General features: G+C 48.1%; 1 protein-coding gene across 2 annotated transcripts in view; it reads right to left on the reverse strand.

The window, feature by feature from the left end:
* Positions 1 to 3,515: 3,515 nt before the first annotated feature.
* Positions 3,516 to 20,007, reverse strand: part of PDLIM4 (PDZ and LIM domain 4) — a 47,104-nt gene continuing 30,612 nt past the window's right edge. The window contains exons 4-7 of one of the 2 annotated variants that reach the window (XM_039701753.1): positions 14,316 to 14,494; positions 10,914 to 11,071; positions 7,107 to 7,227; positions 3,516 to 6,241 (exon numbers count right to left, since the gene is read on the reverse strand). In XM_039701753.1, the coding sequence (XP_039557687.1) occupies positions 6,037 to 6,241; positions 7,107 to 7,227; positions 10,914 to 11,071; positions 14,316 to 14,494 (663 nt within the window). In that variant the 3' untranslated portion in view covers positions 3,516 to 6,036. Of the gene's footprint in view, positions 6,242 to 7,106; positions 7,228 to 10,913; positions 11,075 to 14,315; positions 14,495 to 20,007 lie in introns of both variants that reach the window. The other variant, XM_039701752.1, reaches the window with a different exon arrangement.

The following is a 20,007-nucleotide window of genomic DNA, read 5'->3' on the forward strand; positions in this document are numbered from 1 at the left end:
AGGGATCCTCTGCTGTGGTGGGACAGCTGTGCCACCCTCCCAGCAGCCATCTCGAGAGCTGGGAATTAAGAAAGCACATGATAATTTAGAGTTCTGTGGATTGTGTAGTCCTTGGATCACATGGAAACTTACTTATCAACAGGGCAAAGCAAGACCTATTTTGTGTGTGAGCCTGCAGTGTGTGCTCCGAGGGGCTCTGTGCCACGTGCTGGAGCTCCCGTGCCACCCTGCTGGAGTGTGGCACAGCCCTGCTCTGGCCAACCCTGGGGCTGGTGATCACATCCATCAGGGTCACATCCCACTGGACCAAGAGCACTTGGGAAAAAGTCATCTTTAAAAAGGCTCTTGACTCACCGCAGCCTTTCTGCTCTCTCCAATACAGTGCAGGTACCCCAGCAGCGCCAGGACCTGCCTGAGGCTCAGATGAATCCAGCTCGTGGGATTTGGAGCTCTCAGGGGCATTATGTCCATCACTTCCCAGTTCCTGGTACTGGTGAATGAACTTCTCTCCTCCTAAGCAGAGCCCAGCAGACAAGCATTTGGTGTGAATGATTTTTCATCTTATTTGTTGTAGGAATCCTGTAAAAGAGATGGAGTGAGCATTCCTGTCTTTAGCATGTGTGTGAGGATTTGGGACAAACCCTCCCAGAGCCCACCTGCTCCAGTGAAGTCAGCTTTCCCAAGGCTATCCAGCACTCAGGAAGCACTTCAGTCATTTTGCTTGGTGCAATGTCACTCCAGCCGGGGAAGGGACGTTGCTTTGGCCCTGGTGGGGACCAGCACACGCTTCCTGTGCAGCAGGAGCACGTTCTGCTTCCCTGACCCCAGCCTTCGGGTCAGAGCTCAGTGACCTGGGTCGGGGCTGCATCAGAGCAAGGAACCGCCAGAGGTCTTGCCAGAGCAGAGACGAGATGCTCCAGCCCATCACTACGGTGTAGAACGACCTCTCCCGGAGAGACCATTGCCAGAAGTTTCCCCAGGCGCTGCCCTCTGGGTGGATTTGGATGTTCTCGCTCGGGAACATCCCCGCCATGCCGGGACTCTCACAGAGCTGGCTCCTGTCCCACCCTGCTCGAAGCCGCTGGATATTTCAGTTTTCATCGCTAGATGGAGCAGGAGACAGCACAGCGCCCGGATGGAGCTCTGCCTTGCCCCATGGCCCTGCACAGACAGCTCCTCTGCCCCCATCCCCTCCCCACACCCTTTATAGCCCCTGCAGCCCAGGCACACCCATTTACCACCATCTCCCCTACAGATCCCATACATTCCTCTGCACATCATGCTCCAATGCCCTCCCTGCACATTCCCTGCACTCCCCCAGATGCTGGGAAACCCCCGGGACATGCTGCCTGGGGAGCTGGGATTCTCCATGCCAACACCTCTTGGGAGGGTCATAGTGGCTGGTGACACTGGGGACAGGGGCAAGGTGTGAGTGGCCTCTGGAGAGCCCCTCCAGCTGAGTTTTCCAGTGGTGATGTCCATGTCCCACTGGTGAGCCCAAGCCCTCCCAGCCCATGGCCCCACAGTGCCAGCTTGCATCTCCTCAGAGTCCATCAGTTGGGAAGGACACACTCATCACTGGCCTCCTGCAAACCTTCAGGTTTGGGAGTGAAGGACTAAGGTGTTTCTTCAGAAAATAGTTATTCTCACTAATAAAGCCAAAAGCCTGCACCAGGCTTGAGCAGTATCTTTGCAGAGTGAAGTGTGACCCTGTGCCCTGAAAGCAGAACTGGCCCCAGCCCAGGCCCTCCCCACTGGGCTCCCTGCACAAGCAGCTGCTTTAGGACTACCTAAAAATTCAGAATATTTAACTGTCCTGGCAGAGAAGCTGGTCCTGGCTGGAAGAGCTCTGAAAGTGTTTGCTGGGGAGAAACACAGACAAACAACTTGCAGATAAGTTTCTCTAGAATCAGGAGCAGTTTTCTGGGTTTTACTATATGTGTAGGGAAGATTTTTTTTTCCTCCCTAAAGTAATGAAAATAGCTTCTTTCATACATGAGAAAGGAAAGAGAGGGAACTTTTCCAAAGAGCCTCTTCCCCTCAATCCCCTTCCTATGGCACAGGACATTTATCCTCAGAATAGACAAGCTGAGATTTCTCAGTCCCTGGGGCAGACCAGTAGTAACAAAAGCAAAGTTAAACAACTCCAAACAAAAGCTGCAGCAGAACAGGGGTGTGGTGATGGAAATAATGCCTGGCTAAGTAAGAAACTTTAATGATACATGGAAAAAGTTAAACAATTAAAACTTGAATCAGTCTGGCCCTGGTCCCACCTCATTCAGTTAATAAATGCTGTGTTTCATCACGGTGGAGCTTGTGCCTCTTTTTTCCTGCAGAAGAGAGAAGGCTCCCAGTGTTGGGTTGGTCAGAGTAGCTCTGTGGGCAGCAGAGGGCCTGGGGGACTCCAGAGCTGCCCAGGCTCTCTGTACCCCTCAGTCTCACAGTGGGGATCACCCCAAGGGGCTGAAGCCCCCCAGCATCAATGCCCAGGCAGAGGGGCTGGTGGTGGCTGAACCACAGAAACATATCAACACATGTGTGAATAGAAAAACCACTAATTGCAGAGTCATAACCATATTAATTATCTGAATATGTGTACAAATTAGACATAGAGTCACACAGACCCACACTGGAAATTTTCTTTCCCCTATGGAAATCTTTTCTGCCACATGCAGATCTGCAGAGGTTCTGTCTTTTAAATGTTTTAGGCACATACAGATTTCCATACATGAACACTTGCCAAATCAAACCTTTTAGGTGAAATATTGGAGGCACTTACCTCACAGCCCTTCTGACTTTCCCATACACCAGTGATTTAAATCCCAATCAACTGTTACAGCCAGACCCACAGAGACTGAGCTACAGAAGCAAACATCCCCCTGACACAGCTGCTGACCCCAGCCTGCCCTCACCTCCCAGTGCCCCACACTCCCACTGCCCCCTGGGCTTCTGCACTCCAAGGGTCAGCAGAAACCTCTCCTTGGGAAGAAGCCCAGCTCACTCCAGCAGTGACAGCAGTGACAGCCCCAGCACTGCAGAACTGTGGATCCCAGTCTGATGACAGCCTGGGACATCAGGTGGGAGAAGGTTCCCTTGGAGTGTCACTGTGGCTGATTAAACATCACCAAAACCACTGATTCTTCAGCCCTGTGCAGGGGCAGGTGCAGCACAGCTCTGGACCACCACAGGGTGAGCTGGGTCACACTGGTGGAGAGGAGCCAGGCACCAGTGGGGGATCACACAACAGGCAGAGACACCGTGGCCTTTCCCACCTCCACACCTGACAGGATGCAGGATCCCAGGCAGGTCACAAGCTAAAAGAACTCCACAGCAATTCCCCCAAAACAGGCTAAACCTCAAACAAGCTGTCAATGAAATGCAGAGAGCAATTCCCATTTGCAATTGGCATGGAGATGCAATTTGTATCTCCAAGATGCTTTCTGAAGTTTATCCAACGTCCTTCTCACCTGGATGCCAGGGGACCCCCACATATGGACCAGGCAAAGGCCAAGTGATGTGAGACAAAACCCATAATACAATTTTATTTTTTGTTTCATACAAACAGTACCCTCCCCACATTTTACAGAGTTTAACAGCATTATCTGGTGACAGAGAAGGTGACACTTGCTTGTGGCTGCTCCTGCAAGCCTCACAACAGGAACAGGGTGGCCTGAAGCCAGGAAACCATGTGCCCTGGGATGGGCCTGTGTGAGGCAGCTCCAAGCTCTGCAGGGGGACCAGGTGAATTGGTTACTCCTAAGAAAGGGTATCATGAGATGCCATGTGGAAATATTGATTGGAGGGAACTTGGGATCATTAGAAGAACAGCTCCATGCCCAGCACTCCCACTGGTGTGGCAGACAAGCATGACCACCAAGGGTGCCCTGGCAGCAGCCTGCTCAGCTGGGTGTTTAAAATGAGGGCAATGAACCAACTTAAGAACCTCTTGGTGCTCCCTGTATCAGGGCTGCAGATTCCTGGCATCCTGCAGGACATGGCCCCATGCAGGTAGAGACAAACGGGGACAAGAGCCCCAGGGAGTGACAAATAGCACCACTGGCAGCTCCAGGTGTCTGCCTGGAAAACAGGGAAGGGCATCCTGTGTCATTCATGTTGTGAGTCTTCCATCATGCAGCTGGGCTGTGTTCAGTCCTGGATTTTGGTGAAGCCTGAACTCTCAAGCTACAGGCACCAGAGCTCAAACCAGCAATGTATAAGGATAGCAGAGGAATTCAGAATAAACGTTTCTGACAAAGGGACCCTAAGGAGCTCCAAGCAGAGCCCTGCAAACCAGGGCAGTAATGGTTCCCACCTGATTGCCATGTCTCCTCCTTTACACTTGTCTCAAACATTCCCCCCTTCAGAGGGTCCAACTGACCAAGCAAGGCCATGCAAATGCAAGAAAAACATGGTTCAGCACTGTGATAAAAATTTCCACGTTTCTTGTACTTTAATAAGTAAAAATTCCCAGTGGCAGAAGGAGGGGGAGGTGGATGTCCCCCTGCCAGCAAGAATGCACACAGCCAGCATCTCTGTGGTACCCAGCTGGAGGGAGCCCAGGGCTGCTGGGAGGCTGCAGGGCACGGGGCAGGAGCTGCTGTTTCCCTGTAAGGCACTTCATAAAGAGGTCTAGATGGAGACCAGTAACACCCTAAAGCCCTTTCTGGGGTGCAGAACCTGTAGGAAGAAATTACCTGCTCAGCCCCAACGAGCATCATGCTCCCAACCCTCCTCCAATCCCCCATTTTCCCTCGTATGGAGAGCCAGGAGGGAAAGAGATCCTTTGCCCATCATCCCATTTCTTATTTTCTTTTTCCATGGCAGGAAAGCAAGCACAAGCATTTCTTTTTCTCTCCCACATCCTTCTTCTCTCAAAGTGAGAAGGAAGAAGACTAAGGATGAGCAAGTTGAGCAAGTCAACTCTCTCTCTCCTCCCTCTAAGTACTAACATGAAAAAAAAACACATTTCTCTAACAAAGAAACATTTCAAGAGCCACAAAATCTTTTCCCTGTCAAATAAAGTGGATGATGGTCCTGGCTGAAAGCACAGCCCTGGGAGATGGGTATAAACACAATCCTGCTGCCCTGGGACCTGGGGATCACCCAAGCTCTGGCTATTCCCTAAGTGCCTGAAGGGATTTTATCACCCCCTTTCTGCTGGGAGGCAGACCCAGATAGCAGCAATCTGAGGATACAGAAATAAAGGACTGAAAAAGTATAGCAAAAATTGGGGAATAGTCACAATGGCCAAAGCAAAGGCAGCTGTGGGCAGAAATGTAGGAGGTGGGGATAATCAAAGGGTGCTCCAGACTGCTGCAGTGTCCTTTCAAGGTGTGCTTGGGTCATTAGATGACAGAATAATTCAATTAGGAGTAGAAGGAGGAAGAAAAAGGCCTCATCACACACTCAGTGTGGAGATCTCTTCGGAACTCGAATCAGTTCTTGTCAGCCTCAAACTGCACTGCCCTGGTCCAGAGAGTTTCACTGTAATTACTGTTTTAAGAGACCACCCTTCCTTGGCACATCTGCTGGGATGCAGCTGAGCGAGGCACCCCCTGGTATTGTCCTGACTCTCAGAGTTGGTTTTTAATCACTGGGGCAGGACAGGAGATTAGGGTCAGGACATAAGAGACAGCTTCTTTTGTTAAAGTGCCTTATTTTCTTTGAGCTTTTAAAACATCTTCTAAAACATCTTCAGTAGAAGGAGGGCACAAAACAAAAAAGAAAAAAAAAAGAAATACAGGTTTTATATGAAAGAGAGTAGAGAATTAATCAATATTTACACAGATCTTGGATAAGATTACAGCACAGACTAATAACCCAACACAGCAAAAAGCAGAGTGTCAAAAAGAAGGGCAAAACCTGTTTGAATGCTTTCAACACCATTCCCTGGAGATCCCAAGTGTAAACTGTTTTATCTAGGAAAAGGCATTTTAACTTGGGCTTTGGTAATGGGGGTTGATTACAGCCCCAGTGCTTGCAGCTGGCAGGAGCACGTGGGTGGGCCACCCCAGCTCTCCAGAGCACAGCCCAGCCTTAGACGAGTTCAACTTTAGCGTTTGGATAAACAGCCACCACGTCATATCCTTCGGGGGGCTTAACCCTCTCCTTGGCGTGCGTCTCGCAGTACAGCTGCTCCTCAATGAAGAAATAGCCTCTCTGCTTCAGGTTGAGGCCACAGTCGTCACACATGAAGCACTCGGGGTGGTAGAGCTTGTCCCGAGCCTTGACGATGGTGCCCCTGGGAGGTGGAGAAACAAGGAGCATGAACAGCTTTTCCTGCTGCCTCGAGTGAAACAGTAAGTGGAGGAAAGCAGCGTGCAGGGACATGTTATCAGGGGTTCTCAGCCCACCCAAAGCTGCCACCTCACTCCAGGTGTGGCTTCACTGTGCTTCTGCAGGGAGGGATGCTCCACACCCAGCAGCACAGCACTGCTCCACAGCGTGATGCAAAACAGAGCCTTAAATATCTACACTCAGCCTGGGTCTGAAAATCAGGAGCCAGCATCCTGCAAGGACTGGGGCTGAGCACCTGCAGGCACTGTGACTTGTGGAGCAGAGACCCTCACTCACAGCACCAGTAAGAATATGGTTTCAGGCATTAGCACAGCTCACACTCAGCCAGCAAATTTGGCTTGAGCAGGATGTAAATTACAGCAGAACATAACTTACAACAGGTCATAAATTACAACAAACAAAGCAGAAAAACACCTCTACTTTCTGAAATAAACATCCATCTGTCAGAGAGCAATTCTTCAACAAACAAACAGCTGTCTTCTTCTCAACACTCAAGGTGTTTCTCCCACCAACCCTTGTAAGGCAGTGAAGGAGTGCTTGGTGCCATGGTGCTATTCATAGTCCCTGGGCAGCTACTATGATAAGTAGGGCACAAACCATCCTATAAATCATCCCCTGTGAGATTCCCTTAAAAGGGGCAATCCAAACTATATTGCTCAGGTTTAGATATGTTTAGAAAAACACAGAAGGGCATTCAAGGTACTCTGCTGTAAATTCTAACCCACGTGCCTGGCAGGACCCATGCCAGCCGTGCCCCAGTGTCACTGTCCCCACTGCACTGGGGGGCTTTGGTGAGGCATGACACTCACACGATGCCATTCCTGCAGCGGGTGCACTCGGGAAGCATCTGCAGCCCAGACATGGGGCCACCAAGCTTTGGCACCGGGGACTTGATGTTCCTGGGGTTGCTCAGTTTGTCGAGTTTTTCACCTGCCAAGAATTATAAAGACACAGATTAAAAACTCAGCCTCTCAGGGCTGTTGTTTCCCCCTCTTCTCTCTTCTTCTTCCTTTTTTTTCCTCCTTTGCCCTTATGGAGTCAGATGAGCCTGCCTGTCATAACAGGACCTGCAACTCCCTTGGAAGTTCCAGGACAGCACCAGCTCAACAGACATGGACCTTGTCAAAATGCAAAGCAGCTGTGATGTAGAGATGAGAGGTTAATTTGGCTGTAATACTACTTAGTTAAAAATCATAAAGTGAAGAGCTCAGAAAAGCCACCCCTCCCCACCAAAAAAAAAAGGTTCCATCACAGCAACATTTCAGGTACGCTTGGTAGACCTACCATCTGTCGAGGAGATACAGATGAAAGAATTTCAAAGACTGAGGCAAATTGAGCCAAACAGTAATAGAATCACATCCACTTTTCTTCCTAGAGCACACATTTAAGCTCAAATAATCTAACCAACATACTGTGATAGAAGGTGAGGTCTTCTGAGGCGCCAGGCCTCCTTTCATGAAGGTCCAACAACGGCAAAGGAAGCAATGAAGATTTTGTGCATATGAAAAATATCATAACAGAATTTTCAGTGTTGCTGCTCCCACTCCCTACAGACCATCTACCATCTGCCCTCCGATTCTGGACAACACCAACATGCTTGTTGCCAACTCCTGGCATACTTAAAAGCTTCCAGTATTGACTGCATGGTTTACCACAGCTGACAAATGGCTGGTCTGCTTGGCATGTATTGATCTCTGGTTCCTCTGTGATTGCCTAGGTTCGTAGAAACGAAAAGCTCATGAAGAAGGAAGTTGGCTCAGTCTGGAAAAGGAGCAGAGTAGCTCTTGGATGAACAAGTCATTCTCCAGAGTTCTCATTTGCCACACTCCCTGAGCTTCCAAGGTGTTTCCATTGTAAACATGTGCTTCAAGCCCTGATGCCCAGAAGTTCTCGGTAGGCCACAAGCACTTCTGATTTAAGTATCTGCATATACTCAGTGCCAGTTTTGGCAGCTTCAGAGCAAAATCCAGTGCAAGAGCCTTCCATGGCTCCAGGATCATCTCTGCCTTTCCTAAAGGGAACTTTTAGTACCTGGAGCCTGATACATCACTGCTGGTTGCTCACAGACCCTGGGCAGGGTCACACCACAGATACATTTTGAAGGGCGTTACTCAGAAAAGAGACCCCTGCTCCCCTGTCTAGTGTGTCTCAGGAGTGCTTATTGTCCTGGGCCCAGATGGGAAGGAGGGTGCACACCTGACTCATCCCCTGGGGTGCACAGGCACCTTCACACCACTGCCCCCCTCTCCAGCCATGGCTCTGACACAGAAGCCAACGCTGCCAGCAGTTCCAGCCAAGTGAGTAAACCAAAAGGACCAACTTCCCACCAGACCCCACTTCCCCAAAATACCACACAGTGTTTGGCAATACCAAGAGCTTTCATACATGCAAGAATGCCTGCCCAAGAGCAGAGCAGGGCTACTCCACCCCAGGAGTTCCCCCAGCACTTGGCTGGCTCCAGCCAAACCCCTTGTTGAATCCTTCCGCTGCCTTGCTGGGAATAAACTGAAGCAACTGCTCAAGTGTTGGCTTCCCCCAGCATGAGACACAGCGTGCTTGGACTAGACAGCCTCATCTGCCAACATTTAACAGTTAAGCTGTCACTGCCTCTCATACAGAGTGCTTGGATAAGCTGCTTAAAAAAAGGAAAGAAGGGGAAAAAAACCCACGGGATTTTACAGCAAAATGAACCCTGCAGAGAAGGCTGCTTCCCATCTTCTTGAACTGTGTATCACTTCCTTATATTTACCAGCTCAGTCTCATGGTGATTTATGATCTTCAGCAAGGCAGCAAAATGCTTTAACTCCACAGCCTCAACCATGCCATCCCTGTTATGGCTGGAGTTTTTGTCCTTTCTGGGTTATGGGTGCATATGAGGGTGGGCACTGCCATTCCTCCAGCCTCCACCTCAGCACAAAGCATTGCTCCCTAAGGGTGTGCAATAGGGCTAATGCTTCCAGTAGGAACACATTCCATATAAAACAGGTCGTTTTCCAAGACACTCAGTTCCTTGGGAGAGGAGAGCTTGACTTTAAAAGGAGAATGCAGAGCAGGCTCAGGTCAAAATGTGTAATTTTAGGCTTAAGGAAAAAGGAACGGGGTGGCAGCTGTAAAACAAACCCAGCAGGAACACTTAGGATTGAAAATGTGCTGGAACATCACAGAGCTTCATGCCAAGCAGAGATGCTTTTCACCTAATTTCTCATCCCTTGTGAAATAAACAGCGTTGGAATGACCAAGGCATAAGTGAGGCTGTGCCTGCAGGCAGCTACACATCCCCTCCACACTAATGAGAGGGAGAATGGTAGAGCCCAGGTGACAGTGACTGCCCCAGCCTGTCCCATACTGGCTGGTACCCAAAAGCAGCCTGTCAGGCTCCAGTCAAACACACAGTGTTGCACTGGTGATGGGATAGAGCCAAGAGAATGCTGAGGAGCACACATCCAGGACGGGCTGCACAGTCCCATCCTGGTACCTCTTTGTTCCCCAGCCTTTTCTTTCTCCCTTCCTCCTAGCTCTGGGTTTCTGCCAGCCAAGGGCTGCAGGATGCAGGGGGAGGCAGGAGCAAACCAGCAAAGCTTGAATTTTGTTCCCTTTCCCTGGCACAGAGAAGGGAGGAAGGCAGCAGCGTTACTAACTGGGATTAACACAGTCACTTCCCATTCACTCTTCCTAACAAGGAGACTGGGGAAGCAGCAGATTTGTCCTTGCTCTTGGAGGTCTTGAAGGACCTGAAGGTCCAACTAGGGCCTGTATTTAACATCAGTTTTTCTGCCAATCCAGGGGCTGTAATACTAATATAAAAGATAATAATATACCCAGTGCTTCTGAGGTTGATCCTATCTCATGCTTTGCAACTATGGCTCAGTCCCACTGAGAAAACCAGTACTGGTGGAATTCCATGATGATCAAAAGTTATCTGCAATTGTGCTTCTTGTGAAGCACGAACCAACATCCTTCTAGTCAAAGAACAGACTTCACCAACATTTTAGACAAACAGAAACTGAAATGCAACAGCCCAACTCACTACCTCTCACGGCTCCATAATGAGATTTACAGCAGTTGGTATTTTCTCATAAAAGAGATGTTCCTGGATTCACATGATTGCACTATGGGGCCCTTGGAAGGAAACAGAAGAGGGGTCTTGCCCTGTAAAACTGTAAAGCAAAGCCTAAAAGTTTGAACATAAAAGCCCCAATAGACTTAATAGTGAAAGGCAAATAAAATAAAAAAAGAAGCTGAAATGTATAGATTGGGATCTTATTATTTAATGTGTTAATGACAAGGGCAGGAAGCTGTGACAGAACTGAGAAGTGAGCCAAGAGCTCCTGATCTCTATCCCTGCTTTGCTGAGGACCATCCCACGTCCTTATGCAAATGCCATTTACTTCACCAGACCAGGCTCTCCAACAGTGATCTTACACAACCGCTTAAGGCCATCACATTTCACAAACCATCCCAGAAAACAGCTGCCACGCTGCTTACAAACCCAGCTTTCACACGGGGCTCAAGTCAGCCACAACACTTGGTAAGCAGGAGTATGTGAAACACTGATTTGAAACCTGCCATCCCAGTGGTCTCCTCACAGGAGGGTGCTTGGGTGCCAGCCTCCTTACCATTCTCACTGGCCTCCAACATGCCCTGTAAGTACCGGAAGGATCCAGACTGCTTTGGCTCTGAAATGGGCTTTTCATAATCCTGAAGCATCTTGTAGACATCCGACTCCACATCAATCCCATTTCTGTTCCGTGGGAGAGACTTCACGGGGTCAATGCTGCTTTAAAGCAAAGAAAGAAAGGCTCAAGTCAAACAGAAGCAGCTACTGTCAGCTCATCAGGGAGGTACTGAAATCTCCACATTCCCACAGATTCAATTAAGCACCTCTGTTCTCATGTGTTTCCCTGCCTGGAGGTACGTCTGGCACAGGAACAGTTGCTGAACCAAGGAGGTTAAACTTGTTCCCTGTTGGGCTCCAATTGAGCAACACAGCAAGGGCTGGCCCAGTTACCAGATGCCTTCAGGAAAGAGGGCAGCTGCTTGCAAATGCTGTAAATTGCTTTGCTACCTACGGAATGTATTGATAAAATGGGAAAAAATATGCATTTCATTAACTATGTAGGGCCAGGGCATGCACCCACCCCTTGCAAGGGCATCTGGAGAGTGTGTGCCAGGCAGGACAGCAAAATCCCTCACCACCCACAAGTGCTTCCTGTGAAGCTGTGTTACTGTAGATACATCACAAACACAGAGCACAGCTTAACTGAGAAAACCACCTCACCAGGGAGGGGAACACTGGGGCTGCCCTGTAACCCCCACCTCCTGCCTTCAGCCTGGAGCTCCTCCTGGTCTGTATGAGGAGCATTTGGGATGCACAGACAACAAACAGCAATTTAAACCATTATTCCAGTCTAATTCATCAAAACATGAAAAGCATGGTCTGGAATCTAATATATTTCAGGTACATGCTTAAATGTCCTGCTGAGAAAAGCTGAATCCAAGTGCTGTTGTGCTCCAGAGGCCCCAATACACAGCACAGCTCCAGGGGAAGGGACTCTTCTTCTTTGTTATAGAGCAGGTCATCAAGGTCATTATAAAACCAATAAAAATAGCAAGAGCCCTGAACTCCATCAGCTTCACATACTTTAGCTATCATCTGGATCGTTTTCTCCGCCAGTGTTATATTCACATCTGCTTAAACAAATAAACAAAAGAAATAACATTCACTTTCAAAGAAAGAAAGGAAAAGAAAAAACCTCCAGACAAAAATCACTTCCAAAGAATGGCTAGAGCTCCATATTCTGGTAGTGACTGCCCAGCAGCTCTGCTCCCTGTGGGAGGTGAGGGCCAGCCTGGGTGCTGGGGCTGAGCCATGCTGGTACAGAGCCATCCCCGTGACTCCCAGCCAGTCCAAACCCCGCAGGTGTGCTCCAAGTGCTTCTCTACCCTGCTACAGTTCACTCCTACATCAATTCACACATTTTCAATGGGAAAGGGGGGGTTTTGGCCAGCTGTGTTAATTTGGGCCACAAGGGTAGCTTCTGTGAGAAGCTGCTAAAAGTTTCCACCATGACAAAACCAATCTCTGATGGCTCTGAAGTTGGATATGCTGCTGGCCCAATTAGAAAGGCTAGTAATGCCTCTGTGATGGCATATTTAAGAAGAAAATGAAAACGATGCAGGGGCAGATTTTGCAGGGATGGTGAGGCACTGCTGCTGGGGTCCATCCCCAGCACGGCCTGTGGTGATACACGGCCACGGCTGCTGCCATCTCGGCACGGCCTGTGGTGAGCCTTGCCTTGCCTGCCCAGCCACGCCTGGCCAGCTGCACTGCAGGCACAGGGGCAGGGGCAGCAGTGGTTTCTCCTTCCCCATGCCCTGCAGGGGAGAGAGGCATTAAACAGCGCTGGCACCATGGCTACCACTGCTGGCTCCATGGCTGCAGGGCCTGGCCTGTGCTGGAAACATGGCCAGCGACTCTCCAGTGCAGAACTTAAGACAAAATTGATCTCTCAGTGCTGTGGGATCCTGCAGGAACAAAAGAGGGTAAGCAAGTGACTTTAGTGGTGTCTGGCATTTGGCCAGTGTCAAACCATGACACCAGCCCAGCCTCATCAAAGAAAATGTACTCCAATTCAGAGAAAATTCCTGCCCCAATTCTACTCAAAGACCCCAGTGAGTGTCCTGGCTTTAGGCTCATTTGCAGATAACACCAGATTTTGTTCTCTATTTTTTGTGCAGTTCTCCTCTTTCCAACTTCAATAACTTTCCCGGAGCAGCACAGGGAATGAGCTGGCTTGCTGCATCACTGAAATACAGATTCATGCAGACACAGAGTTCCCAAGCTGAAAAGAAACTCTCTTTGCATGTGATACAGACATTACTTTCTTGCAGGACATTTTGCCAGTTTGGAAGAACATAAATCAAGATCCTCATAAGTCATGTGAAAGCATCCCAGTCCACAACCTGGCTTGTCTCAAAGTCTGAGTTATTCACCCAAACCATTCTTGGCTACACAAAAGCCTTTTCTTTCCTAGGAGCATTATTTATTTCTCAGCCTCCCGGACAGCTGCACTGAGCAGCTCTTACACTTATAAACATCCCAGTTACTGGAGTTCATCCTTTCAGCCAATATCTCCAGCTTCCAGGGCAAGTATTGGCTCCTGGATCGTTGGCAAGGTGATCCCCACCACCACCCCCCCACCCTAGGAGGGCAGTACCCTCCATCCTGCCTTGGAGATACACTTTGAAAAAACCAAAATATTATTATCTATGACACTCACAGAGCCATGGAATTGTTTAGGTTAGAAAAGTCCTCTAAGATCATCAAGCCAAACCATTCCCCCAGCACTACCAAGGCCACCAGTAAACCATGGCCCCAAGAGAAACATCCACATGTCTGTTAAGTCCCTACAAGTATGGTGACTCCACCATTGCCCTAGGCAGCCTGTGCCAGGGCTTGACAACCTTTGTGGTGAAGAAATTTTTGCTAATATCCAATTTAAACCTCTCCTCCTTTTGTCTTCCTTGACATTAATCCCAGCTGAGGGACCGTACCTAGGGGCCACTAATCTACCTACTCACATTGGCAACAGAAGGATCTTAACAGAGATCTGGAGAGTGAGCACCTTCACCAAATGCATACCTGAGCATTGCTTCAGCATCACAAGCTTCAATTTAATGTTGTAGTTGCTACCTATGTAGATGTGGCCATTTTGTTTAGGAATTGGTGTCTCCAGACCTTTTTATTTTTTCTTTGTTTTGTTTAGTTAGGTTATTTTGTTTTCTCCTCCCATCTACACTTGACCAACAGAGCAGGGGTCCAGCCCAGCATCTTGCTGGACTTGGCAGAGTTAGGTCAATGGTTAGAGAGGATGATCTTGAAGGTCTTTCCAACTGAAGTGAGTCTAAGATTCCATGATCTCAGGAGCCTCAGGAGCACAACAGCCTCTGTGCACTCCCTGAACCTTAGTTTGCAGGAGCAGCAGCAGATGCAGAGCCAAGCCCTGCCCTGGTCCTACCTGTGTGCAGGAGTGATGTGGAGTCCACCCAGCTGGCCTGGGAGGGCTGACTCGGAGCTGTTGTTTGTGTAGAGCCGGGTTGGTTGGTGATGCTGCATGTTCAACATCTGCTTGCTGTCCACAGGGCTGCCCCCAGCTCCATGGGGCATCGACCTCCTGCTCTGGGCAGGGCCACTGTCCTGCAAGAGAAAGAAGGGAGAAAACATGAGATTTATAGAGTGTGATGTACATGGAGGGGCTGTGTTGGGACATGCAGTTTGCAGTAATAACATTTTATGTGTGCTGTGGAAAACAGGGATGTTCAGCAGGAAAAGGAAATTCAGGCTTGACCTGCAGTTAAATTGTGCTGAATCTACACAGCTCCCCTTGGTCCCCAACTAAATGAATTTGCTGTTTCTCCATGGTGAGCCACTACCAAATATTCTGCATTTATTTCTCCTGCATTTATTTTATATCTAAAAGCATATGTACTGTTTCTTTAAAAGAAAGGCTGTGAGTCTACTTCTTATTCCACGTTCCATCACTCTGAGCACACTTGCTGTGCTCCTGATTTCAGGGCCATCCCTTCCATCTCTATCAGGAAAACAGGATAAACCCATGCTAGGCAGCTCCACGTGCAGGATGGGCAACACCCGGCGCCAAGGGACCAGTCCTGGGGTTTTCACTTGCAGCTACCTTTGTCCACACAGATCATGTTCATTTGGGGATGTTTTCTCCCCAAATAAGATTAGTTATTTACAGTGTGAGAAACACATCAGTCAAGGGTTTAGCTTGATATTCATATTTCCATTTGCTTTTTAAGTCCAAGGTAAACTGTGGAAATCTTTTTGTCATATGACCTCAAGTCAGGAACTCAGACGCCATTAAATGACAAATTTTCCACATTATTCTACCATTTTACCAATGTCAAACATTACCTATGTGTTATTCCACACACATGGAATTTCACATACATGGGTGTGCTATTAGTCAGTCCCATCCACACCCATAAACCAAGCAATACCTACTGCTAATGTCACCTGAGCCAGCCTTTGCCTGCAAAAACTCAGCATGGAGAGAGGAGCTAACTCCAGCAACTGGGAAAAGCAGCAGGAAGCTGGACACAGCCCATGGACACATGCTGGCTGCTGTTTCCAGCCACGTGAGTCACAAACATGCCTGGACTGATGAAAGATATAGATGCTGTGTAAGAAGCTGGAATCTGTTTAACCTGGTTTAATTTGTGCTAGGGCAGCTCCCTAACACAGCTGCCTTCCACCAGCTTTTCAGTAGATTGAAGCTGATAAAAAACCAAGCAGAGAAATAAAACACCGTCCTGTGAACAAATAACAAAGTGTATATTGTGGGGCTCTGATACAAAGCTTATTTTTGACTAAAGTAATCCAATAAATACTAATTAGAAACAAGTGTCTATCCCTGGCACACAGGAGAACTCACTGGCGCTCACAAACCTTGTAAAAACAAATAGCTAAGAGAAGTAAAAAACAGATCCTGCTAGAAAAAGATCTTGAAAGTCCAATCCTTGAATTCTTCCTAAGGCAAAATGTCCATTGATAAAACCAAGCTTACTTAAGAACTGAAGGATGGTGTCTTTGAGGTTTTTTCCCTACCATCAGCTGAAAACCTGCAGCCTTCAGCAAGCTCCCAGCAACCTCCCCTGCCTCAGAAGCTGCCTGGAGCCCTCTTGGCACGGCTCCCTCCACACCACACAAGCACAAACACGTGGGGAAAACTGCTTCCAACATAATAACTTCAAATTGTCTATTAAAAAAGGAATTTTGCTGCCAGGAATAATATAATTTTAACTGCTCCCCAATTTATATTCTTAAAAAAATACATATATATACATACACACACACACAAGCAGGCTATGGGTTCACAATTCCCAGATTTAGATTATTATTTCAAGGGAAATAAAGAAAACACTCAACCATGACGCAGAGAGGAAAAGAAGGATCATAAACATTTTTTGGGATAAAAGCAATGGCCCATATGGGTGGCAGCACTGACAGCAATGCTTTTAGAAAGCCATTACCTTTAATTATCTGGGCCAGACTCACACTCAGTCCCGGGGGGCTGGAGGAGAGGCTGGGTCCTCTCCTCTGACCTCACGTGCTCCTGCACACTGGTGCCTGCCAGACCTTTGCTGGGGAGCAAGGAACTGGCAGCTGCTTCCAGAATGGAAACCTCCTCCAGACCATCATCTCCATGGACTTGCTTAAATCCAGGGTAGTTTGTAAAGCGTCGCCCCTTTGTCCCTGTTAAGCTCAGCAATTTGTACATCAGGACCAAATGCTGCTATAAAGCTCAAACTTATTGCTTGGGCAGTCTCCAAAAGGAGGCCCTGATGGAAGGGAGGAAACAGAGCCCTTCCTGCACTGCCTGGCACCCCCAGCTGCCAACAGCTCCCTGTCGCTGGGAGAGGAGGATGTTCAGGGTGGTGGCAGCTCACCTTTCCTCTGCTCAGCCATGTCATAAAGTCACAGGTGACCCAGCAGCACCCATAGGGATCAAGAGTGTAGCCCAAAATGCTGTTCCCAGGCCAGAGCTCAGTCTCCACTCCCTCAAAGGCTGTGAGATCTCTGCAAGGCTTCACTTTGTGCAAAACACTCACACATTCACCCTCAGAACCAGATGGATTTTTTTCCAGTTGTCAAAATCAAGATCAGCTCAAATTTCCCCCCTTTGAGGCCTAATTTGCTTTTTGTTGCTGGATTTTGTTCCTGCTTTTTATGGCCTTTCTTAAACTGAGTTTGCAAACCTTTCTTAAGAGCTGGCCTGTGAACTCTCACCAAGGAGAACTCTTTCAGCCTACAAACCAGAAACTCCCAATTTGTTTTCTCATGCTTGGCTGTATTTTCAATGCATATTGCAAAATGTCCTATCTGTCCTCCCACCCTTTTTCAACTGCAGGTCCTTAGCTCTAGAGACCACAGAGATTTAGAGAACATCAGACTTCATATTCTGATCCAAGGCATTTTAAGTTCATTTACTTCAGCATGTCATAAATTAGGCTGTTAAAAGACCAAAAGTACAAACAAAATAACTAATCTCACTTTTCCAGACTACCAGAGATTAAAACTGAAGATTGCAAATTTGATAGGCCAACATTGGTTCCTAGAACCTCCAAGCAAGCCCCTCTACCCATGGCATGATCTGGAAGGGCTTTGAGCAATGATGGCTTTGGTGTATCTAAGAAACCTTCTTAGGGAGCAAACTGCAGAGCTGGAAACATCTCCTGAATTACACCTCCAAGCCCCAAGTCCACCCTCCATCTGCCCACTTGTGCAATGGTGATGGGATATTTGCCCAGTCAGGACCAGCAGCAGCTCTGTCCCTGCGATGTGGGTGCCCATCCCCAAAGGAATTGCCTGCATCTTGTTTATTTTCCTAATCCTGGGGGTGCTGGTCCTGTTCTCACACACTACATGAGACTCAAACAGAGCTGAAGGCCATGCTTGGCTCAGCCCATTCTGTTTGATGTTCTTCAGATTCACCCTCTTCTCAAAACCAGACAAAGACGAGCCAGTGCCAGCTGCATGTTTGCTGCCAAAATGCTGAATTACAGACACAAGCATTGCTGTTTATGCACCAGGAGGTACAGCATCCCTCAGCCATAGAGTCACCTGGAAGAGGTGCCTCTGGTGACCGTGTTTGGTTATCTGTGTCCACCATCCAGCAGCAGCAGCAGGACAAACCTGTCTGCTTCAGCTCCTCCTCTGGCTTCTTTCTCCCTTGCTCCAAGCTTGGGTAATTGAGTCCCAGCTGATTCTGGTCTCTCCTGGCAGAGAGCTTTCTGTGGATGAAGTTTTGCCTTCATTACTGCAAGTCCTCTTATCATGTACATGTGCCAAGCAGTTAAGCCTAAAGACCTATCCCACTACATCCTGACACCCTCAAGCCAAGACTCAGCCTCTGCACAGAAGACAACTGCAACGCTGCAGCTCCCTCCTCTCCTTCCCCCCAGGGTTTCCAAAAGTAAAGACACTACTTCATCTCTAATGAACCAGTTAAAAAGTCCCAGAAATGGAAATCTTATTATTATCCCACAGTGGGGGGTGTATGGGACAGACAGCATGGATTTAATTTCAGTGAAAATAAGTGATTCACACTGTGGCCAATAGCTGAAGGAACAGGATTCATTCTCCAAAAAAAGCCTCAAAAGTCGTCCCAGGGGAACCCTTATGACAAAGCTGCTCCCAAAGCTTGGAGAAAAGGATAAATTTTAAAAGCTGCACTCATTTTAACACATATTTCCCTATAAGCACAGTTCAGATGTTCTGTGTATATGCTGTTTTTACAGACTAAGCAGCCTTCAATCTAACTTTCAAAAGCTCTAGTAAGTATGATCCCATTACTTTGCTCAGCTCAGAAGATCGAGGAAAAAAGATAAGGTCTAATTTGCTGAGGCTGGATAAGCTGAGTGTGCGAGTTCTTTTACAAGACAGATTTTAAATATGCCAAGCTCCCCTTTCAACACTGTCAGAGCCTGAAATATTACAGTTTTTGACTTAAACATTTCCATGAAGGACTTTTAGAACTGTATTACAAAAGCTGCACAGAATATCACCACACCCTGAATGGGCCTTTGAGTGAGGCCCTGGACTGTTCACTGATGAAGAAAAGATGAAACTCAGGAAATTCACAAAGCACAAGGTTAGCACCTTGGGGAGGAGACCACAGCCCCAGGCCTATCAGCTGCCAGGCTCACACAGACCCTTGCACCCAAGGGTGGGGGAGAGATGTGTTACAGATGGGCAGTATGATGACTGGCTCTCACAATTTAGGGATGAATATTGTGGGTATGTTAAGAGATTTTGTTGATGTATGGTTATGTTACTGTAGTTTGTTGTTTGGACACCCTCTGTTCTCCCCATAGTATTGTTGCCACCAGACAGCCTGGGTTGTCAGGGACATGTGGAGGGACAGTGTGCATGTGTCCCTTGCATGGGGCAGTGGGAATGAGGAAAGCCTGCTGCTGGGGGCTTGGCATGACAACACCTCACCTCCAGTCAAACTGCAAGAAGGTCTCCACCAAGGGCAGCAAAGAAGAGTTGACTGATGGACTTCAGGAGGGGCCAGGGCTGGCTGAGGCAACCCCAGGGGTATAAAAGGCACAGCAGCCACTTTGTGGATGAGCCTGTGGCAGCGGGCCATGCTCCCAGGGCTGTCCCTTCTTCCTTATTCAGTCCTATGCTGTGTTGAGGTTTAATAAACCTTTGACCCAAAGGGGTCTCCAGACCCTGCACCAGAGATGATGCAACAGACCCTCAGTGTTGCAAGGGACAGTGTCAAACAGGCTCCTACAAGGGAGGCATGTGGGCTTTGCTACCTGGCCAAAGTGTATAATCCATGGAATTCTGCACTCTTTGGCATGTGGCAGCATGATGTGGCATCCACACCACCAAGAAGAGCAGATTGAAGGAAGCAATGAGACATTGGGACCCCTGGATGGGTGATATGCTTCTGATAACCCCTCTCTCTTTCTCTCTCTCTCTCTCCCACACACACACACTTCTTTTTCTCTCTTTCTTTCTCTTTGCCTCTTTTACTATTAAATAAAAAATACATCTTTTTTTTTTTGGCACCAACATCTAGCCTCATTTGGTTTTAATCTAGTTTTTGGGTATATTTCGAACCTTCAAAGTTCTTTGTGGTTTATACACAGAGACTTAGCTTTCCTCACTCTTCT

Source organism: Passer montanus, unplaced genomic scaffold (genome assembly GCF_014805655.1).
Source record: "Passer montanus isolate IOZ18808 unplaced genomic scaffold, ASM1480565v1 scaffold15, whole genome shotgun sequence".
Classification (NCBI taxonomy): Eukaryota; Metazoa; Chordata; class Aves; order Passeriformes; family Passeridae; genus Passer; species Passer montanus.